The 20,000-nt window shown below is 47.9% G+C and overlaps 1 protein-coding gene across 5 annotated transcripts in view; it reads right to left on the minus strand.

The window, feature by feature from the left end:
• arhgef12a (Rho guanine nucleotide exchange factor (GEF) 12a) overlaps positions 1-20,000 on the minus strand; it is a 75,537-nt gene that overhangs the window by 39,215 nt on the left and 16,322 nt on the right. For 3 of the 5 annotated variants that reach the window (XM_080855272.1, XM_080855271.1, XM_080855270.1), the window contains exons 2-4: positions 6,165-6,185; positions 3,702-3,796; positions 82-141 (exon numbers count right to left, since the gene is read on the minus strand). In XM_080855272.1, coding sequence (XP_080711398.1) covers positions 82-141; positions 3,702-3,796; positions 6,165-6,185 — 176 coding nt within the window. The remainder of the gene's footprint in view (positions 1-81; positions 142-3,701; positions 3,797-6,164; positions 6,186-20,000) is intronic. The other 2 variants (XM_080855274.1, XM_080855273.1) reach the window with 1 other exon arrangement.

Consider the following 20,000-nt stretch of genomic DNA (forward strand, 5'->3'; position numbering starts at 1 on the left):
CACTCACAACACACACACACACACACACACACACAAACACTCACACACTCACACACACACGGAAGCAGCAAGCAGGCTTACCACAGGACTCAGGCCGGGTCTCCAGTACCTCACTGCCTGCTTTCCTCTGCAGCTGAACATCTGGCCACACCGACACACACACACACACACACACACACACACACACACACACACACGCAACATTGTACATCCATATCACAAACACATCACACACAAACCCAGGCCCACATGGAAACACACACACACACACACACACACACAGAAATGGAGAACAAAAAAAGAACATGTAAATAAAATAAGAAAGAACAGAAACGCCAAGGAATGTGGATGAATGGAGTGGCTTCAGTGCAGAGAGAGAGAGAGCCTTCTCTGCTTAGTGTGCAGACAGCCAGGAGTCACACAAAGAAACGTTGCATTGATGAACGCTGGGAGTTGCAATGCTGAAAGATATTAGTCACAGCAGCCACATCATTCTGCAGGAGTGAACAGAACACAGAATGGAACCTCAACTTTAGTCTGGTTAGAAGATCAACTTTAGTCTGGTTAGAAGATCAACTTTAGTCTGGTTAGAAGATCAACTTTAGTCTGGTTAGAGAAGTCATGCAGCCACATCATGCAGCAGGCAGAGCTCAGTGAGAGTGAGGGGAAAGTCTCTCAGAACAGCCAAACAGGGTGAAGTGAACACACCATCCTCTGAACAACTTATCCTCAGGTGAAGTGAACACACCATCCTCTGACTAACTAACCCCCATCAGCCCTCTGGTGAAGTGAACACACCATCCTCTGACTAACTAACTCCTAAACCCCCTCGGGTGAAGTGAACACACCATCCTCAGGAGCAGCTCTGTAGTGTGTGTGTGTGTGTGTGTGTGTGTGACCATGAATGACACCTCTGTCCCACCTGTGGAAACGGGGCGCTCCGTGCCGACCCAACATGCCTTTATAAGGCTGGAAAGCATGACTAAGTGCTAGAGAAAACACTGCCTCTCACAGCTCCACGGCAACGCCATCTCAGAGTGTACCAACAGCAGCGCACACACACACACACACACACACACACACACACACACAGACACACAGACACACAGACACACACACACACACACACACAGACACACACACACACACACACACGAGCCCTTTCAGACTGCAGGGATTGAGGGACACAATCCTATTAAAAGGCCGGTGACTTCAAGGCTAAACGCTCAGCACCTCATACAAGGATAAGTTTCCAGAGGTAAAGCGCTCACATTAAGAGGCCATTCTCACACATACACACACACACACACTAAGAGGCCATTCTCCAATCCCCCCCTAGTCCAAACAGCCAATCAATCCTTGCTCTCTATCTCTCTATCTCTCCCTCTCCAACTCTCTTCCAGTCAAAGCCTCCTTAGCAGGGTGAAAGCTGGACCTATTCTGGCACAGAACCACTAGAGTTGGAGTAGAACCACTGGTGATGGACCAGAACTGATGTGGCCCTACACTAGCACAGAACCACTAGAGTTGGAGTAGAACTGATGTGGCCCTACACTAGCACAGAACCACTAGAGTTGGAGTAGAACCACTGGAGATGGACCAGGACTGATGTGGCCCTACACTAGCACAGAACCACTAGAGTTGGAGTAGAACCACTAGAGTTGGAGTAGAACCACTGGAGTTGGACCAGAACTGATGTGGCCCTACACTAGCACAGAACCACTGGAGTTTCACCAACAGCTGTTGAGCTGTGTATAGTCTGTTCTGACCGTGCCGGGAGGGCGTTCTGTCCAGTGTGTCCAGTGTGTCCAGTGTGTATAGTGTGTATAGTGTGAATAGTGTGTATAGTGTGTCCAGTGTGTATAGTGTGAATAGTGTGTATAGTGTGTATAGTGTGTATAGTGTGTCCAGTGTGTCCAGTGTGTCCAGTGTGTCCAGTGTGTATAGTGTGTATAGTGTGAATAGTGTGAATAGTGTGTATAGTGTGTATAGTGTGTATAGTGTGTATAGTGTGTATAGTGTGTATAGTGTGAATAGTGTGTATAGTGTGTATAGTGTGTATAGTGTGTCCAGTGTGTATAGTGTGTATAGTGTGTATAGTGTGTCCAGTGTGTATAGTGTGTATAGTGTGTATAGTGTGAATAGTGTGTATAGTGTGTATAGTGTGTATAGTGTGTCCAGTGTGTCCAGTGTGTATAGTGTGTATAGTGTGTATAGTGTGTCCAGTGTGTCCAGTGTGTATAGTGTGTATAGTGTGTATAGTGTGTATAGTGTGTCCAGTGTGTCCAGTGTGTCCAGTGTGTCCAGTGTGTCCAGTGTGTCCAGTGTGTCCAGTGTGTATAGTGTGTATAGTGTGTCCAGTGTGTCCAGTGTGTCCAGTGTGTCCAGTGTGTCCAGTGTGTATAGTGTGTATAGTGTGTATAGTGTGTCCAGTGTGTCCAGTGTGTGCAGTGTGTCCAGTGTGTATAGTGTGTCCAGTGTGTATAGTGTGAATAGTGTGTATAGTGTGTATAGTGTGTATAGTGTGTCCAGTGTGTATAGTGTGTCCAGTGTGTCCAGTGTGTCCAGTGTGTATAGTGTGAATAGTGTGTATATAGTGTGTCCAGTGTGTCCGGTGTGTCCGGTGTGTCCAGTGTGTCCAGTGTGTCCAGTGTGTCCAGTGTGTCCAGTGTGTCCAGTGTGTCCAGTGTGTCCAGTGTGTCCAGTGTGTCCAGTGTGTCCAGTGTGTCCAGTGTGTCTAGTGTGAATAGTGTGTATAGTGTGTCCAGTGCGTATAGTGTGTATAGTGTGTGCAGTGTGTGCTACAGGCAGCAGCATGGTCAGATCATAGGCAGCGGCCTCCATGGCAAGTTAATCACATGTGGGGCGTGCTCTTGCCTGCTAGCCCGACACAGGCCCAGGAATATCCGCATCAGTGCTGTTAAACACAAGAGCAGCCTCTGGGTCTAGCCTCGTCAGTGCTGTTAAACACAAGAGCAGCCTCTGGGTCTAGCCTCGTCAGTGCTGTTAAACACAAGAGCAGTCTCTGGGTCTAGCCTCGTCAGTGCTGTTAAACACAAGAGCAGTCTCTGGGTCTAGCCTCGTCAGTGCTGTCAAACACAAGAGCAGTCTTTGGGCGATATATCCTCCATGATCTGGGAGTAGTGAGAAGAACAGGAACTTGCATTGGCCAGTGCTTTAAGCAGTCTCTGGGTCTAGCCTCATCAGTGTGGGTCGAGCCTCGTCAGTGCTGTTATTAAACACAAGAGCCAACAAACCTTGCTGCAACGGGGTGAGAGCACACTCGTGGAGAAACATCAAACTTGTACAGCGCACACACACACACACACACACACACGCTGACATTCACGCACCAAGCACGTGTGCACACACGCACACACACACACACACATGTCAAACCACACATGCCCTTTCCCTGAGCAGACACAAGCAAGCATGTGTACATTTGAACATGTGTGTGTGTGAGAGAGCACACGGGGTAAACAAGTGCGTGTGAGCGAATACATATGTGTGATCGTGTGTAAGCGTGTGTGTGTGTGTGTGTGTGTGTGTGTGTGTGTGTGTGTGTAAGCGCGCACGTGTGTGTGTGTGTGTGTGTGTGTGTGTGTGTGTGTAAGCGCGCGCGCGTGTGTAAGCGTGTGTGTGTGTGTGTGTGTGTGAGCGCGTGTTTAGAGGAGGGAAGAGAGAAGAGGGCTCGTTACCTGTGGGGTCAAACTCATGAGGCGGAGAGAGGGAGCCTCGGTCACTCTTGGGCTTCTTGTCTGGGGGGTGGTCTCTGCTGAGAATACTGCTGCTTCTACACACACACACACACACACACACACACACACACACACACACACACACACACACACACACACACACACACACACACACACACACACACACACACACACACACACACACACACACACACACACACACACACACACACACACACAGAGAGAGGAGGAGAGGAAGGGAGGAGGAGGGGAGGGTCATTAGTATTTTTATACCACAAACATGCATTAAACAGTAACACCAACAGTATTAAAACATGTTTGCATGTATGTATGTATGCATATTATTACACGTGAAATAACCTACATAGAGTGAATTTATAATTTCCTCATGCAAATCTAATGTGATTTATAAATACAGAAGTACTGAGAGGACACAAAAGCCTGTGTAAAGCTTCTGTAGCGCGCTCCTTACTACCTACAAGCATCACGCAACTAGAGCAGAGTGTAAAGCGTCTGTAGTGTGTGTGTGTGTAGTGTGTGTGTGTAGTGTGTGTGTAGTGTGTGTGTAGTGTGTCTGTAGCGTCTGTAGCGTGTGTGTGTAGTGTGTGTAGCGTGTAAAGCGTCTGTAGCGCACTCCTTACTGCCTACAAACATCACAGTGTGTGTGTGTGTAGTGTGTAGTGTGTGTAGTGTGTGTGTAGTGCGTCTGTAGTGCGTGTGTAGTGTGTGTGTGTAGTGTGTGTGTAGTGCGTCTGTAGTGTGTGTGTAGTGTGTGTAGTGTGTAGTGCGTCTGTAGTGTGTGTAGTGTGTAGTGCGTCTGTAGTGTGTGTGTAGTGTGTGTGTAGTGTGTGTGTAGTGTGTGTGTGTGTTGAGTGTGTGTGTAGTTTGTGTGAAGTGTGTGTGTAGTGCGTCTGTAGTGCGTCTGTAGTGTGTGTGTAGTGTGTGTGTGTAGTGTGTGTGAAGTGTGTGTGTGTAGTGCGTCTGTAGTGCGTCTGTAGTGTGTGTGTAGTGTGTGTGTGTTGAGTGTGTGTGTAGTGTGTGTGTGTTGAGTGTGTGTGTAGTGTGTGTGTAGTGTGTGTGTAGTGTGTGTGTAGTGTGTCTGTAGTGTGTGTGAAGTGTGTGTGTAGTGTGTGTGAAGTGTGTGTGTAGTGCGTCTGTAGTGTGTGTGAAGTGTGTGTGTAGTGCGTCTGAAGAGCGTCTGAAGTGTGTGTGTAGTGTGTGTGTAGTGCGTCTGTAGTGTGTGTGAAGTGTGTGTGTAGTGCGTCTGAAGAGCGTCTGAAGTGTGTGTGTAGTGTGTGTGTAGTGTGTCTGAAGTGTGTGTGTGGTGTGTGTGTGTAGTGCGTCTGTAGTGTGTGTGTAGTGTGTGTGTAGTGCGTCTGAAGAGCGTCTGAAGTGTGTGTGTGTAGTGTGTGTGTAGTGCGTCTTTAGTGCCATCCTCACTGCATACCAACACCTCACACAACTAGAGCAGAGTGGTCTGCACAGAAGACCCTCAGGGGGAGACCTGATTCTGATTGGCCAATCTGGGCTGTGTAAGTCATGTGACCATAAGGGTGGGACTACGAAGGGCTTTTCCTGCTGCTGTAACTTTACACTCAACTTGTACCAAGAGATACAGCCACGGGCACAGACCTGCTGAGAAATACCCTACCCTGCCACCCTGCCACCCTGCCAGCCCGAGGCCTGCCCTACAGCCCTGCCACCCTGCCACCCCGAGGCCTGCCCTACAGCCCTGCCACCCAGCCCTGCCACCCTGAGGCCTGCCCTACAGCCCTGCCACCCAGCCCTACAGCCCTGCCTGTCTCCACACTAACACAGCCACACATCCTGCCCAACCCAGAGCAGCAGGTCTCAGGTCCCACTCTGACCTGCGGAGGCTCATCCTGCTCCAGCTACAGAGCCCAGCTCGGCCCTAACCCTAACCCTAACCCTAACCCTGAATCGCTACTGACCAGCACCATACCAGACTAGGCTGGTAGCTAACAGACCAGCTGCCAGCAGCACCAGCCAAACCCAACCCTGCCCAACCCATCTAACAACCAACCCTGCCCCATCTAGCGAGCCCAGCCCAGCTAGCGAGCCCTGCCCAGCCCATCCCCTCCTATCCCCAAGCTGCCAGTGCTCTGAGAGCCGCCTCTGTTCTGCAGGGCATGCTGGGAAAGGCCAGGCAGCGGGAACAGGAGCCTTTTGTGCCGTGGCCGTCTCCCAGACTGAGCTGTCTGTGTGTGTGTGTGTGTGTGTGTGTGTGTGTGTGTCGTGGCCGTCTCCCAGACTGAGCTGCGTCTGTGCCGACCAGCCCTGGGCTACACAAACGTGAGGTGGCGGCACCCGATTGGCCCACAGGGTTCGCCTGCGCTTACACTCCAAACAGCCACCTCTGGAAAAAGTCAGTCAAACATCTCAAAGAGAAAATATAGATACATAAATAAACAAGCAACTTACCGGTTTGCTTTTTTAGGAAACCTGCAGAGAGAGAGAGAGAGAGAGAGAGAGAGAGAGAAAAGAAGATTATTAAATGTTTGAGTTAATTTCAAATACAGAAACAAATCAGGCAAATGCAGATCAGAACACAACATAAGAGGATGCATCTCCAGTCTCTCTGCCTCCGTCCTCTCCATCCCTGCCTCTGTCCTCTTCATCTCCCTCACTCTACCCTCTTCATCTTCCTCACTCTATCCTCTTCATCTCCCCCTCACTCTACCCTCTTCATCTCCCCCTCACTCTACCCTCTTCATCTCCCCCTCACTCCATCCTCTTCAGCTCCCTCACTCCATCCTCTCCGTCTCCCTCTGTCCTCTCCATCTTCTTCACTCTGTTCTCTTCATCTCCCTCACTCTATCCTCTCATCTTTCTCACTCTGTCCTCTTCATCCCTGCCTCCGTCCTCTTCATCTCCCTCACTCCGTCCTCTTCATCTCCCTCACGAGTGACTGATGTCTAATCTTTGGCTCTAAATCGATCAGCGCTGTGGATCTTGTGGCTTACGCTGTAATTGCCCTTGAGCTCTGGGTGGCTAATCCTGTGCATATTACTCATCGTAAGTTTTCATACACAGCATGCTAATCCTGAACCTCTTTATTCCACTGGGTCGGAGTGGTGTGTGTGTGTGTGTGTGTGTGTGTGTGTGTGTGTGTGTGTGTGTGTGTGTGTGTGTGTGTGTGTCGGAGCACCGGCCCCCTGCGGTCTGTGTTTGTGTGTGTGTGTGTGGGTCAGAGAGCCGGCCCCCTGCGGTCTGCACTCAGCATTAAGAGAGGTCATTCTCCCTCATGTCCGCCTCATATCAACCAGCTACAACGCAACTGCCAGCAAGACACAACATCATCCAACACACACACACACACACACACACACACACTGGTGGAGTAAACAAACATGTTCATTGGCAGACAGTTGTGATATTTGATATTCCATCCATGTCTTTGTTTCACGAACAGAAAAGGCCGTAATCGTTAATTTCCCCAATGGAAGCTTGTCTGACTGACTTCTGTCCAGCTGCTCATCACAACATTGGAAAAGGTGTCGCTTCCAAGCTACTCCGGATACATCGAGGTATGCCAAATAATCGTCATGACGATGCATCGCGATTCTAATTTTCACGATCTACTGCATCGATTGTTGACGCCAAGTATAGATTATTAATTTAAAAAAAAAAAATAATATTTTTTTTTTTTTATTATTGCATGAATGGTTGGCGAACATCAAGCATTTCCGGCCGCGCGATACTGCGACAAGTCATTCATAAACAAAACATGCAGTGTATCCAGTAATAATAATATTTGTGTTAAGTAACCTCCAAAAGTCGTTTAAATAAATACAGCTATGTATGAACTGAGTTGCTTTGAGTTATCAATTGAACACACTATCCAGATCATACACAGCCAGTCAGCCACTGGTAATGGCTTCATTTTTTTCTAACAGTGTTCAGTGAAAATTCGCAATGCATCGCAATGCATCGCAATGATTCAAGTATCGCGATGCATCGTGATATAATCGCATCGTGGCATGTGAATCGTGATACGAATCGAATCGTGACTTCTTTGGCAATACCCACCCCTACTCCGGATACATCGAGGGATGCCAATGGAGGAAGGTGTTCCAAAGAGAATGGAAGGAAGAGTTCAAACTAAGGTGAAGTACACCTTAAAAAATGTCTGTTCCGTCTAATCACATTAGACCCATTACATAAGTTGCCACCATTCAGACGGCACACTTCACACTAGGCTTGGACATCAGACTGCTTTCTTTATGCTTTGATAGGCAGCACAGATCTGCTCGTGGGCCTAACGGCTAAATGGTCTGTTGACGATGTGTAATGTATAGGGCTGTCAGAGTGTGTGTGTGTGTGTGTGTGTGTGTGTGTGTGATATGTAATGTATAGGGCTGTCAGTGTGTGTGTGTGTGTGATATGTAATGTATAGGGCTGTTATGAAGGTAAAGCAAGGATGGAAACATCTCATGAATGGAGAATGGTTCTTACATAAATATGAGGGTGACATGTTGGACCACTGCATTGACCATTGATTAGGCCACTGCATTGTGCCTGTGTGTGTGTGTGTGTGTGTGTGTGTGTGTGTGTGTGTGTGTGTGCCTGTGATTGATTAGGCCACTGCATGTTCAATAAACCAGGCGTATCATTTTGGGATGATCTGGGGCCGTATTCACATTTTATCTCACCATCAAGAGTCGCACTGCAAGTTTGTAACTACAGGTTCTCATATTCTATTCCCAAGGCTGCTCATACCAACCTTTACTAAGAGCTCCTGAGCCAAGAGAGAGAGACTCTGTTGCTATGGCATCCAGTGTCATCCAGAAGCTTGATTGCAAAGACCTCCGTGATTGGTTGATGAGTGACAGGTTTGTGCCGTTGAGTAGGCGTTTCAAAGCCGATAAATAAATAAATAAAATGGCTACGGACATCAGAATACCTTACTCACAGATCGAGCATCTTTGCAGTTTTCAAAATGCATCCGTACGATGTCTGTTAGAGGACATAGCGGCCGCCACGCTCTCCGCTCTGAAATTAAAAATCCTCTGCGGTGTCACTTGGTGCATTCACACTCTGTGATGAGACCGGCTGCACCCACGCACTGTGGGAAGGATTCCCGGAAACAGTGAGAGCTCCTGGCAGACGTCCTGCATCCGGCGTCACCGGCCAGGAGGGTAACCGTGGGAAACGAGAGTCCTGGGGCCAGATTAGGGTTGATGGACCTTAGCTTAGCCAAGCTAATTAGCTTAAAGAGATTGCTGCATCGCTCAGCAGCCACCCCCCCCCCCCCCCCCCCCGGCTCCAGACTAGGAAGGGGCCGCACTGCAGAGGACCAATGGCTGGCCACGAATCCCTTGCAGGAAATACAGCTGTCCAAGACATGCCTTCATGTAGTTCACAAACACACACATGCCAGTGTGCACTATGAAGAGGCTCTGATGAAGGCTTCAACATGAACATAAACCAAGTCTTACAGGCTCACCACAGACAGGTCAATGCAATTGTGCAGACTGTCATGTGTGTTCCGTGTGTTCAATCATGTGTGTTCGGTCATGTGTGTTTTGTGTTGCGCGTCATGTGTGTTCCGTCATTTGTGTTTTGCGTCATGTGTGTTGAGTCATGTGTGTTCCGTCATGTGTGTCCTGTGTGTGGCGTCAAGTGTGTTCCGTCATGTGTCTGTGTGTTGCGTCACGTGTTTTGGTAGTATTGGGGGAACATAATACTCCATGTTATTCCACATCATAATCGACCAACCTTGGAAAATGAGAACACCACAAGCTAGCTGACCACAGAACAGAATCACAGAATGATCTCGCTCAAACACACACACACAAACACACACACACACACACACACACACACACGCACACACACAGAATGATCTTGCTCTAATGCAACTTCCCACAGATCACAACACCAGCAACTTCTACTGCAGAGGTAAACAACTTTTAAGAGTTCCAACACTGCCTTTCAGCCGTTCAGCAGAAACAAGTGGAAGAGTGTGTATGTGTGTGTGTGTGTGTGTGTGTGTGTGTGTGTGTGTGTGGGGGGGGGCTGTGGGACCAGCAGTGCAGCAGACACTAGTGGAAGAAGGGGGGTGTGTGAGTGTGTGTGTGTGTGTGTGTGTGTGGGCTGGGACAGGGACCATCAGGACCTCATCTCTCATCCCAGTGTTGCTATTTGCAACAAGCCAGTATTGCCAAAACTGATGCAACGTTGCTACTTCACGTGAAGCTGGGATGACACACACACAGTAGCAGTTTGTTTGTTGACAGGGCAGTGGTTGCTAGGGTAAGGCTCGCCTCGCTCGCCTCACTCACCCGGTCGGCGGAGAGAGAGAGAAAAGAAGGGGGGAGAGAGAGAGAGAGAAGAGAAAAGAAGGGGAGAGAGAGAGAGAAAGAGAGAGAGAAAAGAAGGGGAGAGAAGCGAGAAAGAGAGAGAAGAGAGAAGAGAGCGAGAGAGAGAGCAAGAGAGCGAGAGAGAGAGAGAGAGAGAGAGGAAGGGGCGAATAGGCGGCAGTGTTTTGGGCCATGGCGTCACCGTCACACCCGGCTTGTGAGCCAGGGAATGCACCGTGTGGTTACCCTGACTGGGGAGCGGCACAGAGGGACTGACCGCCAACCGCCCCAGCGCTCGGCCCAACACACTCTCTCACACACACACACACACACACATACATACACACACACACACACACACACACAATCTCTCTCTCTCTCTCTCACCGCCCCAGCGCTCGGCCCAACACACTCACACTCACACACACACACACACACACACCAACCGCCCCAGCGCTCGGCCCAACACACTCTCACACACACACACACACACACACACACACACCCCCCCCAGCGCTTGGCCCAACCCCCTGTCCCAGTGGCACCCGAGGCGGTCAGTGCTGCGGCCCAGATCAGGCCCAGATGCTGCACAGCCTTCTGGGAGGCGTAACGGAACCCCGTAGAGTAAGAAGCAGCCCAGAGAACCTGAATGGAGCTCTTATGAGACATCGTCTCATCTGCAATAGGGCTGGGCGATATGACGATATATATCGTGAGGACGATAGAAACGTGTCTATCGTGACCTTTCTCCTCTATCTTTTCTATCGTGATAAACTTTTTTTTTCATTATTACAGCTAATATACATTTTAATATAATTTCACATAACGCAGATAAATAGAGACAACTTAACGTAGGCCCTAGGTTATCGCGGTATATCAGGCAGTAGACGTAGTTTGTTGATTGAGTGATCCACGGTCGTTTGTTTATTTTCTACGAGATCAGCTGGTCACTTCAGTGGCTGCTAGCAAAGTTTAGCTATCGCTGCTAGTTGAGATTCAACGGTGTGTCGCTGGTTTCCCTGGTAACTCTGAACTCTGTGGACTGACAAATACGTCATCGTACGTATTCTGAACTGTGACCATCGACTTTTTAACTCTGAACTCATACATCTATTCGGAACACAAAGAACTGTAAAATACATCGGGATTGTATTGCCATATTGAGCTCCTGTATGAAAATAGTGTAATAGTTATTAAAGCAAATATTTACAGTAGGTTCATTGAATGTATCTATTTATAATAACTAATATTAGTAAATATCTTATTTAATACTGAATGGTTTTTATCTCTTCATTATATTTAATATTAGTCAATATTACAGGGAAGTGAGATCTTAGTTACACTCACTCTATACACATCATTTTAGTAGCGGATTAATGCTCCCGCTATAATTTCTGTGTGTGTTATAGTGTGTTCTGCTGTGTTCCATGTTTTTAATTTGTGTGCAGCAATTGAATGAACATGTTTCTCTTGTGATGCTGAAAATAAAGAGAACAACTGAAATCTGCGTAATTGTGGTACAGGTCGTGATGGATCACACTTTTAAGTACACCCCTATCCAGTAGAGCAAGAGGGCATATCGTGATATATATATCGCTATCGTGATATAAAATAATCCATATCGTGATATATGTTTTTTTCCATATCGCCCAGCCCTAATCTGCAATACTCTCCACTGTCAGGGCCAAGAGACTCTCTCCCTCTTTCACTCTCTCACGCCAGACACTCGGTCTCACACACACACACACACACAGACACAGACACACAGACACACAGACACACAGACACACAGACACACAGACATGAAACACTGGCCCAGTGTCTTACATGGTCGCTACGGAGAAATGGTCGCTACGGAGACATGGTCGCTACGGAGACATGGTCGCTACGGAGACATAGTCGCTACGGAGACATGGTCACTACGGAGACATGGTCACTACGGAGACATGGTCACTACGGAGACATGGTCACTACGGAGACATGGTCACTACGGAGACATGGTCACTACGGAGACATGGTCACTACGGAGACATAGTCGCTACGGAGACATGGTCACTACGGCTGCACAACTGGCTCCATATCAAACAAATAATGAAAAAAATGTCAAAAAAGGCAAATCTCCCCAAACACGGAATGTTCCTGTGGAAATGACTCAAGCTGGTGGACATGTGCCGTCTTGGCCTCCCGCCCTCGTGTGTGTGTGTGTGTGTGTGTGTGTGTGTGTGCCGTCTGAGCCTGCCTCCCGCCCTCGTGTGTGTGTGTGTGTGTGTGTGTGTGTGTGTGTGTGTGTGTTGTGTGCCGTCTGAGCCTGCCTGCCTCTCGCCCTCGTGTGTGTGTGTGTGTGTGTGTATGTATGTGGGCCTCTTTCTGAGGGTGTCTGTATCAGAGTACCAGTGTGTGTGCAACTGAGCGATGAGTGGGGGAGTGTGTATGTCTGTGTGCAAGGCTGTGTATCTGACTGTGTGGGTCAATCTGTCTGAGTGTGGCTCAGTGAATGTGTGTGTGTGTGTGTGTTTGTGTGTGTGTGTGTGTGTGTGTGTGTGTATGTGGGCCTCTTTCTGAGGGTGTCTGTATCAGAGTACCAGTGTGTGTGCAACTGAGCGATGAGTGGGGGAGTGTGTATGTCTGTGTGCAAGGCTGTGTATCTGACTGTGTGGGTCAATCTGTCTGAGTGTGGCTCAGTGAATGTGTGTGTGTGTGTGTGTTTGTGTGTGTGTGTAGGGCTGTGGGACACCCAGGCCACAGGAAGTACTGGTCCGGGGGGGGGGGAGGGGGTCAGTGCTGCATGAGGGGGCTGAATTGAGGTTTTGTGCTTGACTGGGGGGATGGCGCGGTGCCAAAGGGGGGGGGGACTCACTCACTCTCTCTCTCTCTCTCTCTCTCTCTCTCTCTCTCTCTCTCTCTCTCTCTCTCTCTCTCTCTCTCTCTCTCTCTCTCTCTCTCTCTCTCTCTCTCTCTCTCTCTCTCTCTCTCTCTCTCTCTCTCTCTCTCTCTCTCTCTCTCTCTCTCTCTCTCTCTCTCTCTCTCTCTCTCTCTCTCTCTCTCTCTCTCTCTCTCTCCTCTCTCTCTCTCTCTCTCTCTCTCTCTCTCTCTCTCTCTCTCTCTCTCTCTCTCCTGTGAGAGGCTGCTGCACATGCTAGGCTAGGCAGGGGTGGACGGTGGAGGGGAAAGGGGGAGGGTTAGGAGAGAAAGAGAGAGTGAAAGGAAACAGACTGTGGACGAGAGCCTGGCATAGACGCCACGGTAACGGCAAAGCTCCGTACGGCCTGGTGACCCGCGTTCGACCGTCGACCTCGGGTACTTAGCCACACACACACACACACACACACACACACGGACCTCGGGTACTTAGCTGCTTAAGACCCGTTTGTTCTCAAATGGGCCAAACTAACAAAATGAAAACAATGGCCTTAATTCCATGTGATCTGCGCTCATCATAATAAATCCCCCATGCTGACTGAGTCTCCTCACATTCATAAGCACTGCCAGGGCAATCCACACACACACACACACACACACACACACACACACACACACACACACAGAGTCAGGGCAAGACAGACAGTCTTCTCACATTCATAAGCAACGTCAGGGTAATATGCAGACAGAAGGGTCAAAGATATGGTGACTGCAGAGCTGGGAAACCCTTTGTGACAGAGGGCACTTACATTACATTACAATTATGTTTCTAATGGGAATTACACCTTAGGATAGGAGTTTGTCTTATTTTTTTTTTAATCATGAAGCATGTTCCCTGGAACCTGAACAAACCTGAACATGAACCTGAACAACAGCGTTCATGAACCTGAACAACAGCGCCCTTAACAACAGTGCCCTTAACAACAGTGCCCTTAACAACAGTGCCCTAAACAACAGTGCCCTTAACAACAGTGCCCTTAACAGCAGTGCCCTTAACAGCAGTGCCCTTAACAGCAGTGTCCTTAACAGCAGTGCCCTTAACAACAGTGCCCTTAACAACAGTGCCCTTAACAACAGTGCCCTTAACAACAGTGCCCTAAACAACAGTGCCCTTAACAACAGTGCCCTTAACAGCAGTGCCCTTAACAGCAGTGCCCTTAACAGCAGTGTCCTTAACAGCAGTGCCCTTAACAACAGTGCCCTTAACAACAGTGCCCTTAACAACAGTGCCCTTAACAACAGTGCCCTTAAAAGCAGTGCCCTTAAAAGCAGTGCCCTTAACAACAGTGCCCTTAACAACAGTGCCCTTAACAACAGTGCCCTTAACAACAGCGCCCAAGGCAAGGGGCGCTAGCATCCTGTTCCGCACGTTCAACTACAGGTTCACATGCTATCGGGTTCTATGCGGTAGAGGGTTCTCTACTCCATAACCAGTTTGGTCACTCAGTGGGTCAGATCTGTACACACACACACACACACACACACACACCACACACACACACACACACACACACACACACACACACACACACACACACACACAGACACACTTCCTCTCCCTCAGGACTGTGTGTGCACCAGAGGAGTGTGTGCACCAGCTCATATCCACAAGACCAAGAAAGGAGAACACACACTTCGCTCCAGTCAGACTCTATTACCCTAGAGCTGACCGCAGGGCTCTGAACACATGACATCACTACACACACACACACACACACACACACACACACACACACACACACACACACACACACACACACATCAGATAAGCACACACAACAGAACAGTTCACACACAAGATAAGCACGCACACACCAGAACAGATCAAAAACACACGCGTGCGAGCAGGAAAACGCACATCACACACACACACACACACAACCACACACACAAACTATATCAATCTCTCTTCTATATGCACACACACAAGGTGTATTAGATGAAGACAGAGGGACAGAGGGATATGCATCATCATGGTACCATAGACTATGCATGCCCATCTTATGTCTCGTCCACATCAAGCGCACACACACACACACACACACACGCACCCACACACACACACACACACACACACAATCATGGTGTCATAGACTATGCATCCCCATCTTATGTCTCCTCCGCATCAAGCTTCAGACACAATTACATTAGTGATGAGCTGAGCTTGCAACACACACACACACACACACACACACACACACACACACACACACACACACACTGAGCTTGCAATGCATCATGCCAATAAGCTGTTGTGCACTGCTAGCAGTTCTTAAAACACAACGTCCCCATCGTCTAAGACCAGCACAAAGGCAACATTAAGTATTAAAGCAAATAAATGTCCACCTATAGCTGCTTGCCCCTTGTGTGTGGGCAACCTTGTCCGACTCAATTTCTTTAATGGAAATCAATGCTGCTACTGGATCATATTACTGACCACAGCCCGCGGTGTGTGAAGGGCTACACTGAAACGAGGCGGCAACCAGGCACGGCTCGCGAAATCGCAAGCCCAACGTCCCAAAACAACCAAGATTTCCCGTTGGACTACCAAAACGTAACAATGTGTGCCATCAGAAATGAACCCTCAGTTGAAATACAAGTCCCTCCCTTATTCACCTTGTTGCTCTTTTGACTAAGGCTACTTGGAGGAAACGCTGCCCATCAAAGGAACGATTTGTTGATCATGATGGTTGGTCGGCTAGGAAGTGTAGGCCCTGTGTTAGGGCTGGGCGATTTTTCGATTTCGATTTTAATCGCGATGTAATTTTTTTCTACGGTTTTAAATGAGACGTTCGATTAGACGGCGCCTTCAAAAAAAAAAAAAAAAATCAATGTTTTCACAGACCCGCGAATACAGCGCCGCACGTAGCCCATGGGCGTCGCGACAATGTAATTGGGGGGGGGGACAAGACCCCCTCACTTTTCAAAACAAGTCGTTTCGACCCCCCCACTTTTGCAGTCAAAATAGTGCGTGCGTGACTTCTGGTCTACTAGTCCATTATTCTTTCCATTGCTTCACAATTAAATCCGTTCAACTTTATCAGTGGGGAATACCCACAGCAATATAAATCCACTCCGCGTTTTCCTGGTGTACTACGCAGCCTCATCACGCACGCAGATTCAACTGTCATTAATGTTCATTCATTCTCTGATTTGATCGGAGCGTCGCGCTAGAAGCAGACCACAGAAATGGACATACGGATTTTTTTTTCGAAGAAGAGGAAAGTAAGTCAGAGTTGCCCAAGTTTTACCTGTAGTGGACAATTAAGGACCACCCAATGGACATTATCTGGCTATAATCGTATTGTTATTGCCATAACAACCGTGAGCTAATCTGGCGTTAACGTTAGCTAGCTAATGGCAGTTTTTCTAACGACAGCAGCGACTAAACACACACTCACCAAAGAAGATTTTTTTTTTTTTTAATGTGTCACTCACTTGTATAGCTCTCTTTGACTCACACACGAAAGATGATGTCAATGCCACAAATAAAATGAACATTGGTGTGCTGGGCATGCTGTCAAGCTTTGCCATGTATGAAAACTATTTCCCCTACGTGAACCGTTTACTTCTGGCAGCTTCCATCCTTAAAGACTTTGGGTTTCAATACACATTTGGCCATTTCTGACCTGAACAGTCATACTTTAATGAGGTGGTCAGTTTGAATGTAGCCAACATAATTATCAGGCCACCAAACCTATATCAATTGTGAATTTGATATGCTGATAACATGATTTACATCTCAGAGAAAAACATGGTAAAATGCACCAGAATGCGGGTATTTGCATGTACGTTTTTCAAAAAATGTTGGGGTGATTTTGTTCATATCGTGATATAAAATCGAAATCGAAAATTTTTGGGGGAAAAAATCGAAATATAACTTTTTCCCATATCGCCCAGCCCTACCCTGTGTGTTAATCGTTAATTTCTAGTCAGGTTGTGTTCGAAGCCACACCAGCATTCCACAAGGACTATTGCATCGGAGAAGCGGAGACGAGGACAACTCGGTTTTGAGCGCGTAACACACAATCTCTCAAAACACAACATTTACACCGCAACAAGAAGTCGGTTTAATTCAAGTTAAATCTGGCCTACTGTATCCATTCGTTCTTGTGCAAACATATCGCCACAGTCCACAGACTGAGCATTGAGCAAATACTGTAATAGAACTCAAGATGCAGCAAGATATAATCTATAGCCTAATGATTATTGATGTGTTTGTTACCTCCAGCAAGGAGGTTATGTGATCGGGTCCGTTAATTTATTTATTTGTCCGTTTGTCTGTCTGTGGACAAGATTTCTCAGAAACTACTGGGCGGATCTTTCTGAAATTTTAAAAAGAGGTGGATCTTGCTCCTGGGACATCCCCATTAAAATTTCAGATTTCAGGATGATCCGGATCTGGAGCATATTACAAATGTGTCTTTTTTTTACTGAGGCTAGTCTAATTCAACCCTGGGCAACCACAACATGGCAGCATACTCCAACATGGCAGCATACTCCAACATGGCAACATACTCCAACATGGCAGCATACTCCAACATGGCAACATACTCCAACATGGCAGCATACTCCAACATGGCAGCATACTCCAACATGGCAGCATACTCCAACATGGCAGCATACTCCAACATGGCAGCATACTCCAACATGGCAGCATACTCCAACATGGCAGCATACTCCAACATGGCAGCATACTCCAACATGGCAGCATACTCCAACATGGCAGCATACTCCAACATGGCAGCATACTCCAACATGGCAGCATACTCCAACATGGCAGCATACTCCAACATGGCAGCATACTCCAACATGGCAGCATACTCCAACATGGCAGCATACTCCAACATGGCAGCATACTCCAACATGGCAACATACTCCAACATGGCAGCATACTCCAACATGGCAGCATACTCCAACATGGCAGCATACTCCAACATGGCAGCATACTCCAACATGGCAGCATACTCCAACATGGCAGCATACTCCAACATGGCAGCATACTCCAACATGGCAGCATACTCCAACATGGCAGCATACTCCAACATGGCAACATACTCCAACATGGCAGCATACTCCAACATGGCAACATACTCCAACATGGCAGCATACTCCAACATGGCAGCATACTCCAACATGGCAGCATACTCCAACATGGCAGCATACTCCAACATGGCAACATACTCCAACATGGCAGCATACTCCAACATGGCAGCATACTCCAACATGGCCGTATACTTCATGAGTGGCTTCAGAGAGGTTAAGGCATCACCCCAAGACTGAAAATACACAACACAACTTCCTCCTGAGAGTACACTTCCACTATGATGAAATGAGATAGCAGCCATACTTAGCCTCTGAGCCTTTTTTGATAACATAGAACAAATAGGCTGGGTGTTCTTGGTCAGTCACTTGACTCTGGGTGAAGCTGTAGGTGCTTTCATGCATTACACTACAGGCTACAGAGCCTACAAATATTTCAGCCGTAACACTTTACAGCAGAAGTGCTTTTTCTACAGAAATATATAAATGGTGCAAAGATATTACAGCTGCAACACTTTACAGCGGAAGTGCTTTTTCTACAGAAATATAGAAATGGTGCAAAGATATTACAGCTGCAACACTTTACAGCGGAAGTGCTTTTTCGGAGCAAATCCTTTGCTGTAATAGATTGTAGTCATCAATCTCGAGCCGCCCAGTACATGCGGCTTAGGGAAGAGACTTACACACTATTTCACCGCCATGTGCTAAGATACAGACTACAGTAATCTCTTCTATTCTGTGCGGCGTGTTGTGCTGTAATTCTTGGAACTAATCTATGGGTCGTGTTCACGGGTTTGTTGATGAACTGTAAGATCGGCCCTATGTGTGAACACTGGACTCAGTGGGTGGGCCTGGCGCCAGTGGTGACTTTGACACCATTCTGATAATGTGAGGCGCCCAGGCAGACAGTGGGGTCACACGGGCAGGGCATGTGTCTTGGGGCTCTGTGGCCACACACACACACACACACACACACACACACACACACACACACACACACACACACACACCCTGGGGCTCTGTGCCCTCCATCAGAGGCTACACAAGAGAGGAGAGGAGAGGAGAAGAGAAGAAAGAAATAACACACAGGAGATAGGAAATGGGAACAGAGAGAGAGAATGGATGACTGGATAGAGAGAAAGAAAGAATGAGAGACGCAGATTGGAGAGAAAGAGACAGACAGTCAATCAGTCAGTCAGACACACACACACACACACACACACACACACACACACACACACACACACACAGGGTGGGTGTAAGTGTGATGTGAGAACAGGGGGGGGGGGATTAAGAAATGGCCAGAGGAAAAGGGATGGTGAGAGGGTAAAGTGTGAAATGAGAGAAGAAACGAGAGAGGGAGAAAGACAGAGAGATGGAGTTAACTGTAATCACACTAATGTCAGTCAGAATCCACCTGGGGAGAAGAGAAGAGAAGAGAGGAGAGAGAGAGAGAGAGAGAGAGAGAGAGAGAGAGAGAGAGATTAAACTGTGTCAGTCAAAATCAACAGATAGACAGAGGGGAAAAGAGAGAGATGGGATGAAAGAGGGAGGGGGGGGGGGGCAGAGAAAAGCCCCACTTTCACGGCTTGATCAAGACGGGAATGTTGCTCCATTATTCTGCCTCACCATTCCGTTTGAAATGGACGAACAGGGAATGAGTGTTCCGCCCTTGAGCAGGCAGTGGAGTTGATCACAGAGCTCAATCCACGTCTGGGGAAAAAGGAGAGCTGGCAACAAAGCACGACTCTACTGTTTTGTTACGACACGCACTAATACGACGTATCAACTTTAACACCCACGCCCCTCCGTCCGCGCACACACGTGTCAGCAGGATTGTGCATAAACGGCCAGGCTGATTTTTCACTTGGGTTGATATTGCCAGATTGGGGCTTTGGCCTTGGTGGTGTGCGTTCTGCGCTTTATTCCCAATGTTATCAAGTTATGGTGCGTTCAAAACGACTCTGAACTTTGTTGCTAGCTTGTTTCTTGT

The sequence above is a fragment of the Sprattus sprattus genome, assembly GCF_963457725.1.
Source record: "Sprattus sprattus genome assembly, chromosome: 17".
Taxonomy (NCBI): Eukaryota; Metazoa; Chordata; class Actinopteri; order Clupeiformes; family Clupeidae; genus Sprattus; species Sprattus sprattus.